Source organism: Malania oleifera, chromosome 6, assembly GCF_029873635.1.
Source record: "Malania oleifera isolate guangnan ecotype guangnan chromosome 6, ASM2987363v1, whole genome shotgun sequence".
Taxonomy (NCBI): Eukaryota; Viridiplantae; Streptophyta; class Magnoliopsida; order Santalales; family Ximeniaceae; genus Malania; species Malania oleifera.
In genome coordinates, this window is record NC_080422.1 from 13,125,398 (window position 1) to 13,145,706 (window position 20,309).

The following is a 20,309-nucleotide window of genomic DNA, read 5'->3' on the forward strand; positions in this document are numbered from 1 at the left end:
TACAAGTAATTTAGCAAAAATGTTCAAACTATATATGCATTGCAGGATCTTATGATCCTACTACCATCCCATCAATCTATACATGATCCTATTGCGACCCTACCAATTTGAGATTCGACTTATAATCATCATTTTGATAAAGCAGAATCATAGGACCCTACAATCTGACAATCCCAAATCGTGATTTTAACAAAAAGGAGAAACTCAAAATTTGGCTGAGCCTGGTACAATAGGAACCAACTCAGTGACGGCTTTTAAGTGTGCAGCCCAACACATGCCCATGGTTGTAGAACTTGAGTAGCAGTTAAAAAAGAGTGGAATATCAAAATGAAAAGAAGTTTTCCAGCTTCAACAGCAAGATGGCTATAAACAAAGAAGAAACTCAAATTTGGCAGAGGGTGGCAGAACAAAATCAACTCAGTGGCAGCTTTGACTGTGCAATCCCAAACAGGCCTATGGTTGCACTACTCAAGTTGCAACCAGTCAAAAAGAGAGCAATATCAAATTGAAAAGAAGCGTTTTCATTGAATGCATTCCATCGTAAAAACCCAGGATGCTCCATCCTGCCTGCAGACAGTCCAAATGAAGACTTGAAAGCCAGATTTTTTTTATTTTTTTATTTTTAATTAAAAAAATTATTATTTATTGTTTTTGAAAAAAGCTCTTGATCGGGTGAATTATCGAAAAAAGATTCATGTAGCTGGCTCCATCTAATAGGGCTTAAAACCTTCTTTTTCTTCTTCTTGTTGTACTATATATTTTCAAAAAATGAGCAGATGATTCATTTTGAAAGAAAACAATAAGCTTATGAAAAATGTAGTAAAGAACAAATTTTGAAATCAGAAGTTAAGTTCTAAATTTATTATTTCTTAAATAATGGAATGCTAATTAACTCTGCTGGGTATCTGGAAACAAAATTAGAAGCTATTTAAAAATTGAAATTAGTAGAAAAAATTTTGAAATTAGAAGTTACTTCTAGCTAAAATCCAAAAAATATTTTTGCAAACATTTTAATGGGAAAAATAGCTATAATAAAAAATAAACAAAAATTTTAGTTCTAATATCACATACCAACTAGGTGTATTTAGGAAGAGATTCCATATGTGTAATTAACTTGGTTTATTTGGTGAGTTCAGAGTAGGGTTCAATGCAACAGGCTACAAAGGGATACATTAGTACAGAAATATTAATTGGATGTGGTTTGATGCTCAAAGGCAAAGAATGTAAATATATATATATATACATACATGAAGACAGATAAAATAAAAGCATTAAGAGAGTCAGCGGAGTGAGCAGACCAATTTCATCAATCATTTATGGAGTAGCAGAGATGAAGGCAGCTGCTATGGAGTAGCAGAGATGAAGCAGGGACTTGCTTCTGAATAATGTGCCAACAAAAAACTATCATATTAAAGGTCAATTTGTAAATGCCGCAAGGATTTGCCACATATTATTGGCTCCAAAGTGTCAGTCAACTAAAAAAGGGGGCAAAATACATTTATCTCCCTCGAAGTTTGTTAAAAAGACACGTCCTCCATGAAATTAAAAAATGACAATAGCCACCCCTTAACATCTAACAGAATACACTTCTATCCCTTCTATTAGTTGACCTCCAATGACGGCTTCATATATTCTCGAAACCAAATTTAAACCCCTAAAGAAAAATATGTTTTTGCCAAGCCCATCCGAAAAGGCACATGTCAAGGGGAATATGAAATAATGTATACACATGAATATAGGAGTATTTTCTATTTGTGTTGTGCTAATTTCTTCAAATCCAGAAAAAGCTACAGCTGATAGAGAGAATGCTATTCATCCCTTAGCATACATCAGCTCAAGCAAAACATTTCAATTGTGACTTGACCCACAGCAACAACTCACAAGTTGGATACGTGACCTCGTCTCTAATAGCACTTGTAGGATCAAGAATGTGCTATTGCACCAAAAGCTACAGCTAATAGCAAGAATGCTACTCAAATTCCTAACAAAAGCAGCTTAAATAGCACATTTTAACTGTGACTTGAGCCTCCACCACGTGGGCCAATAGCTGCCACACCTAAGCCAAAAGTTTGTCATGTTCAATGAAGAAATGTAAAAAAGAACCAATTTACTTGAGTTGAAAGCCATCTAGAGAGGAGCACAAAGCCAACAAGAACAAGGGTTAAGGCTATGAAAAATATAAGATGGCTTACAACCAAAGTAGGGTTAAAGAAGCAAAATGGAGAAAAATGTGGAGGTTAGTGGGACCCTACTGGTAAAAACAAATTTTTGAGGAGTTGACTCGATGATATTTCTACAAAAAATTTAAGAAAAAAAAAACCTGAAAATTTTGAATTTCAATGCAGACCAAAAGTCCAGTTAGTTTAAGGAAAGGCCTCAACATTGGATTTTCAAAGGATTCACTTTCTTCCCTAATATTGTAAGAATTACAAAGCCAAGAAAAATAAAAAATGTAAATATTATAAAAACGTCATATATTCCGATATTGTTTAATATAAAAAAAATATTGAAGAGAAGTACAAAAAAGGTGCATAAATGTTCTCTATAAAATAAAAGAACAGAAGAAATATATCAAAACAGCAATGCCCACCAATCATACTGCAAGTCTGGAAAAGACAATCCTGACAGCAAAAGGCCACAGGCAAATACTCGATCCTATCCTAAAGCATAGATCAATACATCATCTTTACTGTGAAGATGAGTGTTTTTTGTGCTCCAACCAAATCCCTAATAGTGAAAAACCTGCACCTCCACAAAACACCAAATCATCACTGCACAATCTAAAGACTGAAAAAGGGATAGCCAAAAGATCCTCCAAAGACTCCACACATACCAATTCTCTCCAAATATAACCAAATAAATTATTCCATACACTCCAAGAAAAGAAACAGTGAAGGAACAAATGATAGGCAGATTCTGAGCTGTCAAAACATAAACATCATAAATTGAAAATAAAGCCTCTATTAAGAACCACTAAACAAACAAAAGCCTTAATCTTAGAGGGACTTTGGCCTTAAATATAGCATAATGAAGTGGAAAAGATGTGATAATATGGGTCAAATGCTCAAAGAAAAGATAAGCAGGAACACTCCTCAAAGAATCAAGGACCTACGACCGTCAGCCTTACCCACAAGGACAAATGCCCTCCAATAAACACAATAAGGAGATAAGCTCCAACACCTCCCTATCATTAAGAGACCTATAAAAATGAAATTCCCAAGAGAAATCAAACCCATTTGGAATAAAGAAAGAAGAAATAGGTTCTTTATGCTGTGAGAAAAAAATATGAAAGCATAGAACTGCCCATCCAAAAGTCTTCCAAAATCAAATGCTGAACCCATTACCCTTTAGTGCAAGAAAAAAAGAGAGGATATATCTGCGAAAAACACTTCCAATGAATCTCCAAGGAATATCTCAACCCAAATTAGCATCCCGCCCATTACACAGCAAGCCAAACTTACTTTTAATAATGTTGCGCCAAACGGAAGATTCCTCTAACAGGAAATAACAGAGCCATTTACCCATTAAATCAATGTTCTTAGGCACCAACCTACTCTTTTCTTTCTTACCCTATTGCGAGAATGATCTAGCAAGAATCTCCATGGAACAATCTCCTGACTAATCAGATAATTTTTTTCTCCCTCACTCCAGACCATAAGAAATTTCTCTGACTCCTAATATTTCTAGCAACCCCCACGGGAATGCTAAAGATAGACAAGAAATAGAGAGGAATACTACAATGACAAGCCTGAATGAGGATGATATGCCCACCTCAAGGCAATAAGACACCTTTCCACCCATCCAACAGCTTGGACATCTTCTCCACCAAAGGATTTCAAAAACCCAACCAACCTAGGATTTTCACCCGAAAGTGCTCTTCAATAAGTTGGAGGCCAACCTAAAATACCACATCAATACAAGATAAACCACTTATACCCAAATTTATTTAGAAACCCTCTCAAGCAGTTGCAAAATATCAAACAGATTAACAATGACTCTCTATGATCCTCTAGGAAAAAAAAATGTAAATATTCTAAAAATATCATCCATTATGTCAAACAGCTACAAACAACAGTATCAGAAATTTCCACTTAACTTGTTCAGCAGTGTATGGCATTATTTTAAAATAGTATGGTAAATTTGTACTAATAATACCTCTACTCAACTGGGAGAAGTGCAATCTCAATTTCCTGAAGTGATTTTCCTTTTGTTTCCACCACATTCTTCTTCACGAAAACCACTGCCGTCAAACAAAACATGGCAAAGATAGAATACAAAACTTGCGGGCCCATTTGCTCCAGCAATCTCAAAAAAAACAAACCAACAAAGAAATTTATCACCTGTTAAACAAAATATTATTAGCAACCATTATTGGTGACAGAAAAATTAGGAGGAAAAATAAAAAAGAAAAATTAAATAATGGCAGAGTCATTGGCTGGCCTTCTAAGAAATAGCAGAATATTGCAACATTAAACCTTCCTTAACACCCCCCCCCCTCCCCCCTCAAAAAAAAGATATATATTTCAGTGTCAAAACACCACAAATATCTCGAATTAAATCTGATGAAGTGAAAACAGCCAGTTAGTTTCAAGAGAACCTTGCTTCTACAAACTATGGAAATATTAAAATCAAAATAGGGCTTTCCCATTCCCCAGGAGGCTAATCTCTGAAGTTATTATTCAAAACTCCTACATAAACTTGAAGTGAGTCATATCAGTTCAATAAGCCATGACAAACTTCTGCTACAAACAACTGTGAATATATGGTTTGTAGGACAGGAAACTGAGAAGTTAACCTAAAATTAAATATAAGTTCCAAACCATTTTTGTGCCATGGAAAATCAATTTTGGTTCAGAATTCAGTTTCAATGCATATAAAATAAAATAAAATAAAAAAATGCATAAAATGGATAAACCAGAGAAGGAAAAACATTCACCATAAATGACTGCATCATAAATAACTGTAAAATAAAATTACCCAATGCACGGCCAAGCACACTGCCAATGCCTTCGCCCGAATTCGGCTGGGTAATATTTCTGGTAGAAGGAGACCAGGGACTGGACCAGCGCCCATAGCAAATGTCAAGACAAACCTGCACAAAGAAGCTTCGCACTTAGCAAGAAAAACAATGAAATCAACAAAACAAAAGTTCTCTTTTATATTTATATTATGAAGAAATACGAAAATTTCAAGAGCTATATGTTTCCTGAGCTATATTTTCAAGTAATAGTCATGGACTAATTAGAAGATAGAATAAAATATATTTAGAGAACACCACAGCTTACCACAGTGTCTCCAAATACATGCACAACCATGTTCATTTCCTGAGTTACTGATCAAATTCTTTAATTACTTAATTCACGGAAGCTCCGATCAGAAGGCCAAATGGTAGGCAATAGCTTTATTTTCTGGAGTAGCAAACTAAGTATAGATTGGTATATTTAGCTCATTTAAAAATCATGCACTGCACCACTGCCTACCCTGGCTAGATCAAGTCTTAAATTATGATTATACAAAAGGTGGTATATTTTCATGGAGAGAACTATTCAAACAGAGGCCTAAAAATACATCAGCAATCATAAACTTCAATTTCCCACTCCCCCTCCCTTCCCCCCATGCCAGCTGCAGGGTGAAACAGGATATCTTTGCAAACTCATTTTGGTGTAAAAAATCAAATTAGTGCACTTTTTTGGTCACTGAATCATTTAAAAATTTTCATCTTGTTCACTGTGATATTTATGATCACAGTACATTTTAAATCATTATAAATTAATTTCTGATTATAGTTATTTTTAAATCATGCGTCTGAATCTTAATTCTGATTATGAACAGTGTTGCATTGAACATAATAATATTATAAAGTGTTCTATTTCATGATGACATAAGTATCCAAACAAAGACCTAAAAATAATCATCAAGCAATTGCGAACATCAAGCCACCAACCCCCCTCACCTTCCTTGCCCCAAGTGCCAACTGGATATCTTTACCAACTCATTATGGTGTCGAAGTCCAGTTTAATTTACTTTCTGGTGACTAAATCTTTTTAAATCTCAACCTTTCCCACTGAAACTTTTTTTCTAATATGATCACTATAAATCTAAATTGGTATAATTTCAGTCATCATTGTACTTTCTAAATCATTGCAATTTCTATCGCATGATTTCCCCAAGTGTGTACTAAATTGCAATGATTGAGACTTTAGAATGTGTGCTGACCACATTAGAGGAAAATAAAATAGTAACCAAGATCAGAATTTTTAAAGTTAAAAAAAAAAATGCAGTTATCCTGTTGAAAATACACAAGAACACAAGTTAACCAGCCAAGAATGTGAGATTAAGTTCATTATAAATGCATTTTCAAGATTTCCAAGTTCGAGTGATTGACCAATGACTACTCACAGCAGCATACCACCAACAGACAAATAGGCCGTGCTGAAGCCTGACAAAAACGAACTTGCTGCAATTACTTGAATACCCATTGAAACTGCCTGAAAATTAGATTCAAGAGAAAAAGTCAAACAAGATGTGAAAAAACAAAAAAACCATGTTTTGCATTCGTGTATAATGCAATTTCAATCACATTAGATACATAAAATATCATTTATTGGCATTTGGCATTACAATTCCAAAAAACAGACACTAACAGACCACTAATGGATCAATCAGATATTTCTTCCAGCAGACTTTTCCACAGGGATGTCCAGAGAAGACTTTTCTGTCAGTATTTAAGAATACTTCTAAAGCAATTACTGCAGCATGCATCGCCACTCTTGCGGACTAAGGCGCACACATAATCAGAGAATATGCTTCTTTCTGCTCAATTCACCTAATCCCTAGATGAGAATCTTAGAGAAAACAAGGACATCAGTCAAGCTGAAGCCTCCAATTTTTTTCTCTTATATCCTAGTCCAAAATAATGCACTAAAAAACTTAGCATGTCCAACAAAGTAACGGCACATATTTAAATAGATTCCCAGAAACTCCTGTGTGCTTTTTGCTTACGAGGTAGATGCCTGGCAGTAGCCTAAAGGTGTGTTCATCAGTGTCGCAATTTCAAAATGATTAACAGTGATTTTAAGAAAAAAAAATTCATGGGAAGCAAAATATCTACTAACCATGCCAAAGAAACTTCCTAGAAGAAGCACCTTCCTCCCTAGTTTGTCCATCAAAACCATTGCAACAATAGACCCTGAAAAAGTTAAAACGCAAAACATGGTAAATTATGATCTTAGAAGGAACACATAGGAAGCTTCGAAGTGAAGCCTGTTAGATTACCATTTTACCTAAAAGCTTAAGGCGTTTGGTTGTGGGCTAACAATGTATATCAATCTTTAACACTCCTCCGCACATGCAGCTCAATAGCACGTGGAGAGATAACACATGATAAATAACACCCATTACAGGGAATACAATAATTTTTTAAACAGCACAGCACACAATAAACATTGGTAACAAGACCAGGACCTCCTGGTAACCAGCTCTGATACCATGTTGGTTACCACTTTACCTAAAAGCTTAAGCAGTTAGGTTGTGGGAAAACAATGTATATAAAGCTTTAACAACACTATTTGTACCTGATAGATTTGAAATTCCAACACAAGTGTTAGCAACCTCTGAAGGTACTCCTGCACTTTTAAAGACGGCTGATGAGAAATAGAATACAGCATTAATTCCTGATAGCTGCTGTAAAGCATATAGGACAGACCCAATGAAAACCACTGCACAACAGAGTGATAAAGTAATCAATCGAAAGAAAACAAATCAAAATCCTAAGGTGTGGTAATACAGATGACAACATAAAAACACATTTACATGAAACACATGTACCTCTAAAATGGCGACCATAGAGTAGGTCTGAAAACTTCACTGTATCTGCTTCATCCCCTCTTTCTGACTTCGACAGTTCTGCTATGGCATATTTGACATGTGCTCCACCCAAAACCTTCTCAAATTCAGCTTCGGCCTCAGCACCTCTTCCTCTCTGAACAAAATACAAGTGGAAGTGTTACTTTAATAAAACATCCTCAACTGGATTAAGGTCAATGGCGAAACAAGACATAACAGAAAAATAAGAGCAACATGAGAGTCAACAATGTGAGAGAAAAGTAAACAAGGAGGCAACTGAGCAATTGCTAGACAGTGTGAACTATTACACAAAGCAGGTCAAATGTCAAGAGAGAAGAATAAAACAGAGGAAAGAAACTGCTGTGACAAGATCTAGAACAAAGCAGGAAGCAAACTGCTGTGACAAGATCTAGAACAGAGCATGAAGCAAACTTCTTGACAAGATCTAGAACAAAGCAGGAAGCAAAGCATGGCGAATGATTAACACCATTAGGATGTGGCTCACTCTACAAAGCCATCCACAGAAAAAACAAAACTTCAATTACCATCTGTAATCACTAACAGGTCACACGCCCATTTCCAATTTCCAAACCTGAAACACCCAAGAGCACTTACAAGAATCCTCACAAAAGAACCTCTCAAAATAATCGTTTCTCCAACTCCTCACATCTCTCTCCTTAATCAGATTTTTTTGGCTTACAAAACCTTAATCTAGAAGAGCAAGCTGGTCCCCACTCACAAGTCCACTCAGAAAAGGAAACTAACTGTTGGTAAACATGGGTCCAAAATTGACATTCAAAAAAAAAAGAAATGAATCCCACGACAATTGCCCAACCACTCAGACAGTCAGCAAAAACTCAATCATAACTCACTGTTTCTATCAGTTGACCAATATTCAAAAATGGGACAACTGACCCTTCCAAAACCTGCAACTCCACCAAATCCAAGCCATACTCTAGCAGAATGGTATTAGTAGCGCATGTGCAAAGTACAATTCAATGAACACAGTATTTGAGTACTACCAAAAATCCAAAATCACACAAATATAGAAATATAGAATCAATTCCATGCATTCAAATAACATCTTGTACATAACTCTTATCATGTGCCTACTGCAGAACTAAATCAGAATACAAAATTGGCTGGCCTGCAGATAGGAAAGGGGTGCTTAATCTGTGCTGAGACCACCTCATCCTGCTGTCAGGTGGAGCTTATTTAGTTTGGGAAAAAATTATTCTAAAGGATACGTTCATTCTTGGGTTTGCCCATTATGCTAAGGGATAAGTTAATTCCTGGGTTGAACAGAGATTGCGAACTCAAGGTTTACTCGTCGAGAAAAGGAATTTTGAACTGCTCTAGCTGACTATTTTGCAAGAATTATTATGAAGATTCAACTATTTGGTGTCTGATTACTTGTTTGCTCCAGAAATTTTGAAAAATGGTGTTGCAGGTGCTGTACCATGGTGAGGAATGTTAGGCAGTGGGCTCAGCAGGCTGATCAGCTTCAAGAGAAGTCCAAAAGGATCTATGTAGCTCTGCGCATAGAATTGTTGTTCATTCCTTTGTTTATGACTGGCTTAAAACAAGCAATATATTTTCCAAAGGAGTTAGTGAAGCTCATCAAAATGTTGTGGTGAAAATTGGCAGGGCTTTTTATTTGAAAATTTTCAGTGTAAAGGCGGCTGAGTAAAATAACACGAACACTAGGGCCTCTATGTCAATTCACCCATTGAGTTTTGTTGTTGTCAATTTCAGGCATCTTTGATTGTTGTCAGGTGGGTCTCTGTGTTGATGCAGGTCTAGTCCTTAATGGATTTATTTCAAATTTTATTGTTTGATCTCTGTCCTGCAGGTTTAATGATATCAGTATTAAAACCCCCCCCCCCCCCCCCCCAAAAAAAAATAAAATAAAAAATTTACATACCTTTCTCCAAAAAGAATTGGAAAACTACAAAACTAGAAATAGTTACCAGAAAATCAAACAAATAAACTTGCATAAGCTTGCCCTTGGCCAGGTTGGGCCATGTTTAACCAACCCACCCTAATCCAACAAAGACAGGTTCATCACTCAGAAACCATAGATGAAAGAAAACAACCTTAAAAAGCCAATGAGGACTTTCTGCACAGAACTCCATGAAAAGAGCAAGCATTGCAGCAGGAATGGAAGACACCCAAAAACAAACCCGCCACCTGAATACATCCTCATATCAAGAAAAATAGTATCATTTACATATCCAATAAAAAAAAAGGAAAAAGCTGGTTCAATTTATTTTTTAAATATAAATGAGGCAAAAAATTAGATAACCATCTACATCCCAAACTACTGAAGACAACATTCACTCTTTCTTACCAACCAAAAATTTCTTTGGCAGGGATTCCAATAAAAAGAGCTCCCATAAGTCCAAGACATGTTGCAATTTGGGTGAAGCTCCCATAAGTACCCCTTACAAAAGCAGGTGAAACCTGTTAATGTAGATAAAGCATGATCAGACACTTCGACAGTAGGGACCATTCAATTTCAATCAATACCTGCGGGACCATCATTCCTCATACCTCTGTCACATAGAGGGATGCAACGGGGGGACCAATACCCATCCCAGTTCCGACAATAAACCTCCCCAGAAGCATACCATGAAGACTTTTTGTCGTTGCACTGCAGGGTCAGTTGAAGATCCTTTTTGTAAGCTTCTTAATTCAAACAACTACAGAACAATAGGAGAATATATATATATATATATATATATATATATAGAGAGAGAGAGAGAGAGAGAGAGAGAGAGAGAGAGAAAGAGAGAGAGCAACAAAGAATTAACAGACAAAAATAGTTAAACTTCTATAATGGGATGCCACCTCAATGCAAGGTGGCAAACAGCTTTCCTTTGGGAAGAAAAGAAGGGCAAATCCACCGTGAAACTTCAAACAAATTGCATGCAAGGAAAGGATGAAGCAGGACTAAATAGATGTAAGTAACCCTTAAATCTATAAACTAAAGGCAGTGGACTTATTGAGAAGGTAGGAGACGAACATAATTGACACATAATACAAGTTATAAGATTGGTTGTAATGTTGACATAAGTTCCATGAACTTCTTGTTCTCAAATCTTGTTCTATTTTTGATAAATTTTCCCACAAATTTTGGGTTCACATTATTGAACATTGTGTGCATAAGTAGTTATTACCAATGATAAATTTACAAATCAGTACAGAAACTATCGTAGTTTGTTTTCTTCTTTTCATGCAGTTTAATCAAAGATGGTGAGCCTCAACTCAATGGCAAGGGTTTTACATCCAAATCTCAAGATCACAGGAAACAGTCTCTCCAAGCCTAGAGGTAAGACAGCATATATCATGCCCGCCTCCACCCCAAGATCCTCAATTTTGTGGGAGTCTTGCACACTCGGTGTTACATTTTGTCACGTTTATGTAGTAAAACCACTCAATTGCTTTTTGAGGACATGTAGGCATGCCTGCTGCTATACTGCACTATTACTGCCATATGGTTTCTTTCATGATGGATCAAATTTCCTCCCAAGAGACCGATTTACAGGCTAGCTGTCACATGTAAGATCAATTATACGTTCATTGTTCATTCATAGGGTAATATTTTTCCTATTTCACCAGCTAAAATCAAAGGTCATATTCTTCAAATGAACCAAATATCTCCATTGTTCTCCATATTTATTCATTTAAAGCTAAATGATATGGGGCAAAAGGCACTGACCTCCCTTGAGGCTTGGGGAAAAGATGAGGACCCTCCAGAGGTTTCAAAATTCCATAAACCTCTCCTAGTGTTTAGCAAAAAGATATAGACTGGTTTCAAAATTCCATAAACCTCTCCTCGTGTTTAGCAAAAAGATATAGACTATCTTGAAATTTTAAAACTTTCACAGACCTCCCATGAGGTTTGACAAAAAAGACACAGACCTCCCTTGATATTTTTTAAAAAAAACAAGCTTCAGGGAGAGCATGTAAGTGTCCCAAAAATCAAATGTCAAGGGAGGTCTGTGGGACCTCAAGTTTGTAGGAATTTTGGAACATCAAGGAATGTCCGTGATTTTTTGCCAAACCACAGCAGAGGTCAATATCTTTTGCCTAAAAATAAATGTATGGACATCCTAAGTTTAGTGTCCAAAGAGGCATGGATGTATTTTTGCCAAACCACCACAGAGGTCAACATCTTTTGTCTAAGTTTAGTGCCCAAAAGAGGCATGGCAAACTAGCGGGAGTCAACTCTTTAAACATTCAATGAGAACAAAAAATTAGAACAAGAAGTTGGAACTCAATTAAACCGAAAAAGTGATGGACTAATTACAGCAGTAGTTTCTGATCCCACACGTGCTCAAATGCCCCCAAAAAGAAATCTCCAACTTTAAAAAAAAAAAAATAGAAATGGAAAATGGAGTTCATTGATGAAGAGAGAGCACAATTTTATGGCACCAAGCCTTACACAAAATTTCTTGTGTGCCAAGACCAAAAATAATGAGGTAAGTAACAGGTTTTATGCTATGAAATAGGTTTTGTAGAGAATATGGTTGTGACAAAATGCATCCATCCTTACTTGCTTATGTTTTTTTTATATATAACAAAAGAAAAGATTTCATTGATAAGAGAAGAACTTACAGAAAGGAGAAAGAGGTTTCTCCCATCAAAATTCTGGGAAAATCCAATTGTTAAAGCTTGATATACATTACTGGCACAACCTAATAGCTTAAGCTTTTAGATAAAGTAGTAATCTAACATGGTATTAAATCTAGTTACTAGGAGGTCCTAGGTTCTAGTCTCCTTGCCATCATTCATTGTGTGGTTTTTAAAAAAGTTATTGTACTTTGCTCATGTTTTATATATATATATATATAACAAAAGAAGAGATTTCATTGATAAGAGGAGAATTTACAGAAAGGAGAAAAAGATTTCTCCCATCAAAATTCTGGGAAAATCCAATTGTTAAGGCTTGATTTACATTGTTGGCAAAACCTAATAGCTTAAGCTTTTAGATAGAGTGGCAATCTAACATGGTATTAAAGCTGGTTACTAGGAGGTCCTAGGTTCTTGTCTCCTTGCCATCATTCATTGTGTGATTTTTAAAAAAGTTATTGTACTCCCTGCAATGGGTGTTATTGTGTGTTTATCTTCCCACGTGCTATCAGGCTGAACGTGCAAGGAAGTGTTAAGGCTTGATATACATTGTTGGCCCACAACCTAACAGCTTAAGCTTCAAGGGAAAGCAGTAATCTAACACTAATAAAACAAAAGGTGGAAAAAACATAATAATTCCTCCATTCTCACTGAACCTCCAAAAAACAAACCCCCTTAAAGCAACAAAAACCAACACACTAAAAAATTCAGGTAGTGAACCTTCACCCAACCAGCTGCCAATTCATTTTCTCCCTAGAAAAAATCCGTCCATTATGCTCCAACCATAATCCCCACAACACTGCAAAAATGTCACATTTCTGAAGTGCAACTCACTCCTTCTACCAAACCCTCGGGAAATAGACAACAATTCCTCCACTAAAGTCAAGCAGACCCAAGATTCTTCCATCACACCAAATAAATTATTCCAAACTCTCCAAGCATAGTCACAGTTTGAAAATAGACGACATGTCATTCCAAAATTAAAATGGCATAGCACACAAACGTCTAGAGATGAGGCCTTCAAAGGCCTCCTGATCTACCACAGGTTATCAGTGTTGATTTTACTAAGCACAAATAGCTATATGAAAGCCTTAATTTTGGGGGAGTTTTTGCCTTCAAAATAAATGAATATAGGGGAAAGATGTTGTGAAGCTTGGGATTATTCCACCTAGCTTCACCTAGTTTACTATTGCACAAGTGAATAGAAAGTGAATGATTGTGCTACACATTGCATCAAGTAAATTCCCAGGGAAATGGGGGGTCACAATGGACCGCTTAAGTCTTACTTTCCTAAACAGAATTTTCCTTAGACACATATATAGCACAATATATCACTACAACTATACCCGACCATAGCTAACTATTGAATAGATGAAAGGAAGAATACTAGAATTTAACAAAGTTAGGCTAATTGTGCCTACGTCCTCGGACACTACCAACTAATATTTCTATATTGCAAAAATATTACAAAGAGAGAAAAAAAAAGAATGTGCCTAAGAGAGAAGTAGGCAATTCTTTGATGGTTTTACAAATGGAAGTGGTAGGTTTATATAGGGTAGAGAATAACACTACTACAACAACTCATTTACTATTACACCAACCCTTCACCCACAATTGAAGACTTCCATGGCAACATCAAGTTCAACAATGGTGAGCTTCTGGAAATGAGTCACTATTCAACAAATCTCCACCTTGGAGAAATTCCATCTCTTAAAATCTCTCATGGATTCCATGGCGTCTTCAAACGCGCTTGTAGCACCAATCTTTCAATTTTCAACAATGTTGATCAAGTTCAAGCAATGTTGAAACTTGACCGCAATTACTACTTTTGTCATCATATCAACAGGATTTTCAGTGGTTCAAATCTTTTGGATTGCTACTCCACCTTCTTCCAGAATTTTTGGTATAAAGTGATATCGAACGTCGATGTGCTTTGTCCTTGAATGGTAGACTTGGTTCTTTGCTAGATGGATTGCACTTTAGCTATCACAATGCACCTTGATGTGCTTCTGTCCAATTCCCAATTCTTTTATCAATCCTTGAAGCCAAATTGCCTCCTTCATAGCCTCTGCAACTGCCATATGTTGATCAAGTTCAAGCAATGATGAAACTTGACCGCAGTTACTACTTTTGTCATCATATCAGCAAGATTCTCAGTGGTTCGAATATTTTGGATTACTACTCCACCTTCTTCTAGAATTTCTCGTATAAAGTGATATCGAACGGCAATGTGCTTTGTCCTTGAATGGTAAACTTGGTTCTTTGCTAGATGGATAGCACTTTGGCTATCACAATGCACCTTGATGTGCTTCTGTCCAATTCCAATTCTTTTATCAATCCTTGAAACCAAATTGCCTCCTTCACAGCCTCTGTGACTGCCATATACTCTGCCTTTGTAGTGGACAAAGTAACTGTTGATTGTAGAGTAGACCTCCAACTAACCGGAGCTTTTGCAAGAGTAAATACATAGCCAGTATTTAACCGACGCTTATCTAAATCACCAGCGTAGTCAGAATCACAGTATCCAACAATACTATGACCATCTTGCTTATCCTGCTCAAATATCAATCCATCATCTACAGTATACAAAATGTATCGTAGAATCCATTTCACAGCTTGCCAATGTTCTTTTCCAGGATCATGCATATACCTGCTCACAACTCCAATAGCTTGTGAAATATCAGGTCTTGTACACACCATGGCATACATCAAGCTACCAACAACACTTGAATATGGTACTTTTGACATGTATTCTCGTTCTGCTTCAGTTTTTGGAGACATAGATGCATTCAGCTTGAAATGAGGAGCAAGCAAAGTACTAACAGGGTTTGACTTCTTATTCATGCCAAAACGCTTCATTACTTTCCTCAAATATTGTTTTCGAGTCAAACAAAGCCTCCCCAATTTCCTATCTCTACTTATCTCCATACCAAGAATCTCCTTTGCTTCGCCTAGATCCTTTATCTCAAACTCTCTGTTCAACTGAGCCTTCAGTTTGTTAATTTTTGTCCGAATCTTGGAGGCTATCAACAAATCATCAACATAGAGAAGAAGATATATGTAAGATCTATCCTGTAGCTTGCGAAAATGCACATAGTGATCATATTTGCTTCTTCTGTACTTTTGCCCATCATAAACCTGTCAAATCGTTTGTACCACTACCTTGGGGATTGCTTTAATCCATACAATGATTTTTCAAGTTTGCACACCATATTTTCTTTTCCAGCAACTTTGAAACCTCCTAACTGAGTCATGTAAATTTCCTCTTCCAAGTCTCCATGTAAAAGGGCATTTTTTACATCCAATTGAACTAGTTCCATATCCAATTTTGCTACCAAAGCCAATAAGATTCTAATGGAGGAATGCTTTACTACTGGAGAAAATACCTCATTGTAATCAATTCCCTCCGTCTGTGCGTAGCCTTTAGCCACCAACCTTGGTTTGTAGAGAACACTATTCTTGTCAGGAAATTCATCTTTTTTGTATATATCCATTTGCACCCAATTGCCTTCTTTCCCTTCGGAAGACTAATTAGCTTCCATGTCTGATTCTTAATAAGGGACTGCATTTTTTCATTCATGGCTCCCCTCCACTTTTCTTCTTCTGAACTTTGGATTGCTTTATTGTAAGTGACAGTAGTATCATCGTTTGCAATTGGAGATGCGTAAGCCACCATGTCAACAAAGCGAGCAGGCTTTCTAATTTTTCTCTTTGGCTTACTCAATGCAATAGATTCATGTTGTTGTGGAGGTTCTTGGGTTGAAAACTCTTCTTCAGGCGACTCTTCTTCTACCATAGGCGAGTCTTTTGTCTCTTCATTGCTGGGAAAACTATTCTTCTATCAAACTACACCTATTTTGGAGCACCATCTGCCTGCTCAACACTTTTTGTTGTCACCTTTTTTAAAAAGGTAGATTCATTAAAGGTAACATCCCTGCTAAAGATTACCTTCTTTGTTTCGGGACACCAAAGGCGATATCCCTTTACTTCAGAGGTGATCCCCATAAAGATTGCTTTCTTAGCCCTCGGATCCAACTTTGATTCTTTGACATGATAGTAGGCAGTGGAACCCAATACATGTAAGGAATCATAATCTGTAGCAGGCTTTCCAAACCATTTCTCTAATGGTGTTTTACCACCAATAGCAATAGATTGTAGGCGGTTGATGAGGTGGCAGGCATATGCTACAGACTCAACCCAAAATTCTCTGCCCAACCAAGCATTGTACAACATACACCAAACCTTCACCAACAACGTTCGGTTCATACGTTCTACCACTCCATTCTGTTGTGGTGTATTCCCCAATGTGAAGTGTCGTATAATACCTTCTTCGCAGACTTTAAGAAATGGATCACTTCTATACTCTCCACCATTATCTGTACGGAGGTGCTTGATCCTTCTACTTGTTTGAGTTTCCACCATATTTTTCCATTTGAGGAAGACTCACAACACTTCATCCTTAGTTTTCATAGTATACACCCATACTCTTCAGGAAAAATCCTCAATAAAGATCACATAGTAGTGTTTTCCTCCCAATGAAGTTGTCTTTGAAGGTCCCCACACATCAGAGTGATCATAATCCAAAATACCCTAGGTATCATGGATTGTAGTACCAAATTTCACTCTTCTACTTCCCTTTGACGCAATGTTCACAGAAATCTAGCTTGCAGGTCTTTGCTCCCTTTGATAATCCTTGATTTGTAAGAAGTCTCAAGGATTTTTCACCTGCATACCCCAAGCATATATGTTATAACCTCGTTGCTTCTATTTCCTTATCATCAGTAGAAACTGTTGTTGTCGTCCCAATAATTGTACGACCTTGATAGTGATACAAGTTATTGTTCTTCCGAATTCCCTTGATTACCATGAGTGCACCAGAGATGATCTTCATGACTCCGTTTTCTGCTGTTACTTTGAACACCTTTGATTCTAGGGTTCCCAAAAAAATAAGATTCTTTATCAAACTTGGTACATATCTAATGTTCGTCAATATTTTGATTGATCCATCTTGATTCCTCAAGCGGATTGAACCAATCCCATATGTGGTAAGAGAGATATCATTTGTTGTGTAGACGAGTCCATCTTTTAGTTCTTCAAAATTAAAGAACCAATCCCGATTGGGACACATATGATGGCTACATCTTGAATTAGTAGCCATATATAGGAATAACTAGTTGATGGCATAACAACAAGTGAAAGATCTGAGTCTCCATCTTCGTACTCAGCCACATTTGAGACGGTCTTTCCTTTATCAGGTTTGCCTTTATTCTTTAACTTTAGACAATCTTTTTTCTAGTGCCCTTTTTCCTGACAAAAGGCACATTCATCTTTGTTTGGTCTAGACCTTGACTTGGGTCTCTCTTTCTTTCTTCTATTTTGGGTTTGTGAACGGCCTCTAACTACTAGAGCCTCGTTGGCTCCACTTGTGCTTTCAAGCTTGTCCTTTTTCCTCAATTCATAGTTGTACAAATCAGCACAAACCTCGCTAAGAGGCACTTTATCCTTTCCATGGAGTAGAGTAGTTTCAAGAAAATCAAACTCCTCAGGAAGGGATCCCAACAACATCAAAGTCATGTTTTCATCTTTAAAAGCTTCATCTAGCTTAACTAGATCAGTAACCAACCTATTAAAGTTGGTGATATAATCATCCATAGTAGTACCTGGGACATAAGTGAAGCGAAATAGTCTCTTCTTCATATGGAGTTTGTTCAAACAGCCTTTTTTCAAAAACTTTTCCTCCAGTGCCTTCCACAACTTATTTGCAGAAGTTTCCTTACAGACTGCATACTTCTGCTCTCTTGAAAGACACGATCGAATTGTACCCCATGCAAACCGATTTAGGGTCCCCCATTCTTTCTTCTCAATATCTTTTGGTTTCTCTTCTTCAATGGCAATGTCTAGACCTTACTGAAAGAGAGCGTCTAGAACCTCACTTTGCCACATACCAAAATGACTAATGCCGTCAAAAATCTCCACTGCAAATCTGGCATCTCTGCCATAAATGCTATTTAATAGCTGCCAGAATAGACGAGTTCGATGTGGATGTTTTTGCTCTATCTGCCATCTCTGCCATAAATGCTATTTAATAGCTGCCGATGCGTAATGCCAATAGCCCAAGGGAAACTTTTCTTATATGGAAGATCGGACTAAGCTGCAACCACAGAGCATACTAAGAATAACCTTGGCTCCAATACCAATTGTTGTGAAACTCGGGATTATTCCACCTAACTTCACCTAGTTTACTATTGCACAGGTGAATAGAGAGTGAATGATCGTGCTTAATTACACCAAGTAAATTCCCAGGGAAGTGGGGGGTCACAATGTACCGCTTAATTCCCACTTTCCTAGACAGAATTTTCCTTAGACACGCAATTAGCACAATATATCACTACAACTATACCCAACAATAGCTAGCCATTGAATAGATGTAAGGAAGAACACCAGAATTTAACGAAGTTCGGCTAATTGTGCCTACATCCTCGGACACTACCAACTAATATTTCTCTATTGCACAAATATTACAGAGAGAGAGAGAGAAGAAATAATGTGCCTAAGAGAGAAGTAGGCAATTCTGGGATGATTTTACAAATGGAAGTGGTGGGTTTATATAGGGTAGAGAATAGCACTATTACAACAACCCATTTACTATTACACCAACCCTTCACCCACCATTGAAGACTTCCATGTCAACCTCAAGTTCAACAATGGTGAGCCTCTCGAAATGAGCCACTATTCAACAAAAGCAAGAGTTGGAACAAGTTAAAACTCAAAAGATTTACAAGAATACACCCCCCGAATGATCCAAAACTCAAGACCAAGTATCCCTAGCAAAAGAAAAATGACAGCTGTTCAATAATGACAATAAGGAGGAAAGTTCCAACAATTCTTTATCGTTAAGAGATCTTCAAAAATGAAAGTTCCATGGAGCAAGGCTACCTGAGTCAACCACAAAGAAAGAAATCATACTATCTTGCCCTAAGCTCAAATGAAAGAGATGAGGAAAAGATGTGGCTAGAATATCATTCGCCAACCATGGATCTTTCCAAAATCGAAATCAGGAACCCATACCCACCACAAATTAAATGTGAGGCATAAACAAGGAATAAATTTAAGAAATAGATCTCCATGGGCTCTCTAATGAACATCACAAACTAACATTGGTATCCAACTCATTCTCACCCACCCCATGTCATCGAAGATGACCTATACCCCCTAGGCCGCCCATTCGGCACATGTATTCTAGGTGTAGGTTTAGGAAGGTTTAGGATAAATGTGTATGGAAGACCTCTTTTTATTTTTTTTAAAGAATTCTTTTAGTATTTGTAATTATGTGTTTAGTTGGGTCCTATTTGTAAATATGTGTTAGTTGTATTAGTGGTTTAAGTGTTGGACATGCTAGTGGATGAACAGTTATTGTTTGAATCCATGTCATGGAGGATCACCTATACCCCCTAGACCGCCCATTGGACATGCTAGTGGATGTACAGTTATTGTTTTCCCTCCCTGTCTCTCTGTCTCTCTCCCGCTTCTTCTTCTTCTTCTTCTTACCCCCTAGGCCACCCATTCGGCACATGTATTCTAGGCGTAGGTTTAGGAAGGTTTAGGAAAAATGTGTATGGAAGACCTCTTTGTATTTTTTTAGAGACTTCTTTTAGGGTTGCGTCCTATTTGTAAATATGTGTTAGTTGTGTTAGTGGTTTAAGTGTTGGACATACTAGTGGATGTACAATTATTGTTTGAATCAGATCGCAAAGATGTGTATGGAAGACCTCTTTGTATTTTTTCAGAGACTTCTTTTAGTATTGGGTCCTATTTGTAAATATGAGTTA

The 20,309-nt window shown here is 36.9% G+C and overlaps 1 protein-coding gene across 6 annotated transcripts in view; it reads right to left on the minus strand.

Annotated features, from left to right (window-relative positions):
• LOC131158424 (probable plastidic glucose transporter 3) overlaps positions 1-20,309 on the minus strand; it is a 30,342-nt gene that overhangs the window by 1,102 nt on the left and 8,931 nt on the right. For 4 of the 6 annotated variants that reach the window (XM_058113285.1, XM_058113284.1, XM_058113283.1 and 1 more), the window contains exons 6-14: positions 10,399-10,498; positions 10,196-10,308; positions 9,942-10,035; positions 7,828-7,981; positions 7,575-7,718; positions 7,116-7,189; positions 6,400-6,488; positions 4,978-5,092; positions 4,156-4,340 (exon numbers count right to left, since the gene is read on the minus strand). In XM_058113285.1, the coding sequence (XP_057969268.1) occupies positions 4,158-4,340; positions 4,978-5,092; positions 6,400-6,488; positions 7,116-7,189; positions 7,575-7,718; positions 7,828-7,981; positions 9,942-10,035; positions 10,196-10,308; positions 10,399-10,498 (1,066 nt within the window). In that variant the 3' untranslated portion in view covers positions 4,156-4,157. Of the gene's footprint in view, positions 1-4,005; positions 4,341-4,977; positions 5,093-6,399; positions 6,489-7,115; positions 7,190-7,574; positions 7,719-7,827; positions 7,982-9,941; positions 10,036-10,195; positions 10,309-10,398; positions 10,499-20,309 lie in introns of those variants that run through there. The other 2 variants (XM_058113282.1, XM_058113280.1) reach the window with 1 other exon arrangement.